This window comes from Lacerta agilis, chromosome 6 (genome assembly GCF_009819535.1).
Source record: "Lacerta agilis isolate rLacAgi1 chromosome 6, rLacAgi1.pri, whole genome shotgun sequence".
NCBI lineage: Eukaryota > Metazoa > Chordata > Lepidosauria > Squamata > Lacertidae > Lacerta > Lacerta agilis.
Window position 1 is genome coordinate 23,045,711 of NC_046317.1, and position 6,355 is coordinate 23,052,065.

Consider the following 6,355-nt stretch of genomic DNA (forward strand, 5'->3'; position numbering starts at 1 on the left):
TTCTGAGTATGAAGCAATATTTTTGACAGTGGTTTTCAAACTTTCAAGCTTGAGGAATCTTCTTGACTACCACTGAACACCAAGTCCATAGTACTTATACGGAGTATATTTCAGGTTCACGTTTGTCACTGAAATTAAACCAGCACTAGAAATTAAACCAACACAGGTCTTTGTATATATTTTTTCCTGTTGGCACTGAAGCATTATCAAAACCAATCTTTCACGTTATATTGATTTCCAGGGAAAGAGGAAACCATAACGTATGATCAGTGGAACAGAAAAATCCTGGCACACTTTGAGAAGCTGTTCTTTGTCTCTGAGAATCCAGCAGATCCCAATGAGAAACACCCAACTCTGGTTCACAAGAGAGGCATATACAAGGACAGCTATGGAGCATCAAGTCCTTGGTGTGATTATCAACTAAGGCCAAATTTCCCTATAGCAATGGTTGTGGTACGTATTGTGTAAACATACTTTTCAAACCATATAACTTTTTCTCTTCTTTTAAACTCAACTTACATTACATAGTTTAGGCTGCAGTCCTAACTCTACTTACCTAAGAGAAAGTTCTGTTAAATTCAATAGGACATGCTTCTGAGTAGACATGTTTAGGATTGTGCTTTTAGTTTAGCTTTTCTTCTTCATCATCATCAGTTTTAATTTGTATACCGTCTTTTTATCTTACAATACTCAAGGCGGTTTACAAGCTGAAGAAACAAAATATGTACATCTTATAACAATCTAATGAAATACAAAAATGTGAACATTAAAATAGCCAACCTACATAAAAAAATAACATTCAACAATCATTAGAATAGTATTAAGTAATAATAACATATAAAAGTTAAACAGAAATCCACTCAACAGTTACAATAAATAATTTCTGAACTATAATCAATAAAACAACAGCAAGCCACAGTACATAAAATACAATACAAATTGAGAAGCAGAGTCTAGAGGGTGGGGCAAGGCAGGTGGAAGGAGGCCTTGCCTGATGTAGGCTCTTCCCTCACCTCCCCTCATTGGCGCTTTACAAGCTATGATGGGCGAAATATGATTTGGGGGAGGAATCCCACTGAACATTACTTCTGAAATAACCTCCCCAAAATCTAATGGGTCTGTTAGCTCGTTATCATTAGCATGAGCATTTTGGGTGGGACCCTTTCGTACCCTCCCCCAGGCCCTTGCAGGAAGGGCTTTTGATTCCTCTGCTACTGGAAGAAGAAATGAGAAAGGACCCTGTTCCACAATCCTGCTGTGTCATGCAGTAGCATTGGATACTGTGCTATTTTGATCCCATCCCCTTTAGCCAGCAAATTCCTATGAATCATAGAATTACAGAGTTGGAAGGGGTCCCGAGGGTCATCTAGTCAAACCCCCAACCCAAAAATGCATATATTAGTGCAACTGTATATTAGTGCACAGAAACAAATGCTTATACCGCTGCAAACCAAGATGCATTATATTAGGGGAAATGGGCTTATGGGTCTCCATGCTGACTTTTTAAAAAGATGATGACGACGACAATGGTTATAATAATAATAACTTTTACCCCTCCCATCTGACTGGGTTGGCCTCCAACATAATAACACAGAAAAACATGCTCTGGGTGGGCGCATAATCTGTTTGCAAACTGATGTGAAAATTGCCTGAACTCCGATCAACTGTGAACTTGAGATTGGAAAAAATGAGAAATGAAGAGAAGGCATAGTTCTCAGATTCGTCCATCCTTCAATGAGGTCTATACTCAGCAGAGTTCATCTGCCATTGAACAATCAGAAGTGCTCACAAACCCCGCAAAGAACAGCTGCTAGCCTGTGATGTTCAGTTCCCTATCGGTGAGGTGCTTTGAAATATTCCCACCGATCTCTGCAATGCTGGTGGCTCTCACATCAGCTGGAATCCAAAGTCTCTGGGCTCAGCTTCCTTCCCTGGCTCTGGAGAGTCAAGAGGAAAGGACAACACTAGCAACTTGGAATATTTGCAAATTGTGCTCTATTAAAAATTAGGCTACTTAAACACTCATTTTACATTGAGATTTTAGGCTGCATTGTGGATATACGAGGGAGGGGGGTAAAATATGTGTGAAAACCAGGATGAGGCTTGTTCATTTAATTTTCCATGGTTTTGCTATTGGTTTTTAAGTGGTTCCCCCCCCCCTTTGGTTTTTTTGTCAAGGCACCTGAATTGTTCTCTCCTGAGCGAGCGTGGAAAGCACTTGAAATGGTAGAGGGAAAGCTACTAGGTCCACTTGGCATGAAAACTTTGGACCCAGAGTAAGTGTGATAGAAGACTGATTAGATCTTGCTCAGAATTAGGAGCTAAATTCTGTGCAAGGCAGACACGGAAGTCTCCGTCTTCAGGGCTTCTTCATTAACAGAAACCTGGAGTTCTGTTCCATCAAATATAAGATTCCTTGACAGAGAAACTTTGTTCAAAACCTCCCCGTGGGCGTCTATCTATCGGATATTCCCATCTCAATCCAGCTAATATGATTTCCCCTGTGCTTTAATGCAACCACATTTTGAATACATTTTCCGGGAGGGGGGGGGGAGTTAACTTTGAGCATGTAACTAAAATGGTGCCATGCTCCATGGCTTAAATAAGTTTGTGTCCCCATCAGTGCGAAAATAAATCTTTTGGCAGAAAACAATAAACAAACAACCATGGCATCTTAAAAGCAGTTTGGGAGACCAAGCTTCCCTGAACAGGGAATTACGCAACTTGTTGCCACCTCTGAAACTATATGTGCAAAATTGATCTGTGTTAGGCATGTCCAACAGGTAGATCGTGATCTACCGGTAGATCACTGGACGTCTGCGGTTGATCACTGGTAGATCATTGGTTCCCACCAAAGAAGCTGAATAACTGTGGCCCCCCTAAAAAAAGCTCAATGTTTTACCTCCTCCCTGAAAAAACTCAACAACTTTGACCCTAACCCCACCCCCAATGGGCCTTCCTAAAAAAAAGCTTAACAACTTTGACCTGAACCCCCAAAAGGGGCTAGATCACTGCCAGTTTTTAACTCTGTGAGTAGATCGCAGTCTCTTGGGTGTTGGCCACCCCTGTGTAATGTTGCTTACAAATAGCAGGAGGTTTTTTGGATTGGGGAGGAGATGTTGGAAAAGTTTTAATTAGAATTCTTTTGAATTGAGATCTATTCTCCCTAAACAATTCTGTATCTTTTCATGCTGCTTTCTATAAATGTATTTATTTGCCGTTTGTGGGTTTTGTTTTGTTTTTGTCTACAGTGATATGGTTTACTGTGGTGTCTACGACAATGCCTTAGACAATGATAACTACAATGTGGCAAGAGGATTTAATTATCATCAAGGACCTGTAAGTTTTGTGCTTCAGCACTTTCCCCTCCCCCCCCAACAGATTTTGGTTTTTTCATTGCCAAAAATGTGTGCCCTTAATTCTTATTCTCTTGCCTTTTTTATTTTATTTTAAGGAATGGCTGTGGCCAATTGGATATTTTCTCCGTGCCAAGTTGTACTTCTCCAAGTTAATTGGTCCAGAGATCTATGCGAAGACTGTCTATTTGGTTAAGAATGCTCTTTCTCGCCATTACGTCCATCTTGAGAGGTAGCTTTTCATTTAAGCAACTTGAAGTATCGCTGTTGGACACCCATTTGTTTTAATATTTCTTCCAAAATAATATGGGTCTCTCATCTTGAATACTTACATAAACACTGCAGCCAAAAAAAAGGGGGGGGGAGAGGGATAATGAAGGAATTTCTTTGCAGAAGAATTACAGGGGATGTGGTGGCTGTTTTTATGAGACCTATAAAATGGAACCAGGGCTTTTAGCTAGTACCAATGTTTCCCAAAGTTGGGAATCCAGCTGTTTTTGGACTACAACTCCCATCTTCCCTGGCTAGCAGGACCAGTGGTCAGGAATGATGGGAATTGTAGTCCAGAAACAGCTGGAGAGACCAAAGTTTGGGAAACACTGAGCTGTACATTTTAGACAAGAGTGAGAGGCCGCAAGTGTATCATGAGCCATTATTAATTTGTTGCAATACTTTCATGCCTCGACCCTAAAGCCTTCTGAACTGGAGATATCTACTGGCCTAGTCCCATCAGCAGTAACCTGTATGCAGAAGCAGGAAATCACTTGTGAATCATTGCATACTAGACATTGTAAATACTTTCTGTGTGTAGGGATGGGGATGGAGAGTAAAATGCCCACATCAGGCAAGCACATTGCTTGCTTATCATGGTTGCCTGGGAATCTGCAATAACAGATCATCCTCGCAAAAGGTTGGAAAGCCAGTTCTTGGTTGGGGAAAGGGGGGGGATGCAAGGAAGGGGGGCAGGACTTGGTCTGGATGCTCCGTCTTCCGAAAAAATTTTGGTCTCATGCAGAAATCCATCATGATCTCTGTGTTCTTGGTAGTGGCCAACCTCCATCTTATCAGATGGGCACCATGAGACACTAATGTTTTGCTGTGTAGAATGTCGCTGCAGTAACATGCACACACTGTTCTCTGGGCCAAGGTTTCTGTTATTTGGAAACCTCTTCCTGGATCCTGCTAGTTTGTTTTGCTTGGTCCTTGTGTAATGAATAACTTTAGGCTACTTCACTGAAGTACCAAGGCAATGAATGTAAATGCAAGCCCCAGTAAAAGGGAAATTGGGCAACAATGGAATATTTTCACAAAGTCATCTTAATAATTTTCTCTGTGTGTCCAATTATTGAGTATTATTGACAGCATTGTTCTGTCATTAATATAGAATAGAGCGATTTTAGTCCTCAACTATTATTTTGCAGCAGCGCGATTCTCTATTTTAGATCTTATTTTGATTTATGTGGAAATCGTTCAATTTGATGGTGTACTTCGGATGTTTTATTTATCGTTTATGACTACTTTTGTTATATTTGTAATTATATGAGGTTTTTCATGTTGTATGCTGCCTTGAGCGTGGTTTGAACTATGGAAAGGTGGCATACAAATAAAATTATGTTTGTATGTAAGAGGCTAGGAGTGAAATTGCTAGTTTTAAGAGTGCTGTTGAGGAAGAACTCATTTCGAAAGGCAGTGCTTTTTTCTGGGGGGGGGGACGCATACCCATAAACATTTTGTGAATCTTTGTACTTTTTCCCCTTTACTGTATTTATTTTTCCCAATTTGAATTATAAAATGATTTTCTTGAGTCAAAATGAGTGTACCTAAACATTTTTAAAGAAAAAAAGCACTGTCAAAAGGCTTAGTAAAGTTTTGTCCTCTACACCTGCAATTCTCCTTCATCTTTTCCATGGCTGGGACCTTCCCACTTTTTCTAATGTACATTAGACTTTTTTTAAAAGGGGGTGGATTTGAAATCGGAGCAGTTTGCCAAATAGTTATAATTCCTGCTCTATACTTTTTCACGCATACCCATGTGTGCTATCCTTTATGTGAGATGGGTTGCTTTAATATATTAAAATACTTGGTAATTCCGAGAGTGATGCATTAACTTTTTGCTTGTTTGTTTTGGCAGATCACCTTGGAAAGGTCTCCCAGAACTGACTAACGAAAATGGTCAGTACTGCCCTTTCAGCTGTGAAACACAGGCCTGGTCCATTGCTGTGATCCTTGAGGTTCTCTATGACTTGTAAACATGTTTGCCTGCCTTGATGAAACCACTAGCTTTGTCACGAATGCCGTAACCATGCATATCCTGCTTTTAGAAGTGGACTGTGCCTACGCTTGTAGGAGCGTTTGATGCCCATCCTTTGAGAATCACACCATGATATTAGTTTGATCGTGGGGACTAGGATCAAAGAACCATCGCTTGAGCTTATAGTCAGATATGTTTAGATTAAAAGTATAACACATTCTACAGTAACAGGTTTCAAACTCGATATCTCTTTTCCTCAAGGTAACAAGCTAATCAAATGTTGATGTGTTATGTGCATACATACCTATAACATTCAACTGAAGCTGGTTTCAAGTAGTGAATCGGTGCTGTGGAGATAGCTTGCAGAGTCACCTTGAAGGGAGCTGGTTACCTCCTATGACATGCATAGGCAAACTCGGCCCTCCAGATGTTTTGGGACTACAATTCCCATCATCCCTGACCACTGGTCCTGTTAGCTAAGGATCATGAGAGTTGTAGTCCCAAAACATCTGGAGGGCTGAGTCTGCCTATGCCTGTCCTATGATAAGTGTTAAGTTTTCCTCATTCAGATAATTAAGTAAAAGTCGCAACACTGATTCCTGCTTTGCACCATGGAGCCATCATGTCAAGTAGCTGCACAGCAGTTTTTTAAATCTCGTGTTGTGGAAATCGCACTTTATCTGGATCTCAGTAGCCTGTACTCAGCTGTGCCATTATCTCAGTGCAATCAATTAATCAGCGAGCGACA

At 40.5% G+C, this 6,355-nt stretch overlaps 1 protein-coding gene across 3 annotated transcripts in view; it reads left to right on the top strand.

Annotated features, from left to right (window-relative positions):
- Window positions 1-6,095, top strand: part of AGL (amylo-alpha-1, 6-glucosidase, 4-alpha-glucanotransferase) — a 44,122-nt gene extending 38,027 nt beyond the window's left edge. For all 3 annotated transcript variants that reach the window (XM_033151592.1, XM_033151590.1, XM_033151591.1), the window contains exons 30-34: window positions 242-453; window positions 2,179-2,276; window positions 3,252-3,339; window positions 3,455-3,588; window positions 5,488-6,095. In XM_033151592.1, the coding sequence (XP_033007483.1) occupies window positions 242-453; window positions 2,179-2,276; window positions 3,252-3,339; window positions 3,455-3,588; window positions 5,488-5,605 (650 nt within the window). In that variant the 3' untranslated portion in view covers window positions 5,606-6,095. The remainder of the gene's footprint in view (window positions 1-241; window positions 454-2,178; window positions 2,277-3,251; window positions 3,340-3,454; window positions 3,589-5,487) is intronic.
- The last annotated feature ends 260 nt before the right edge of the window (window positions 6,096-6,355 follow it).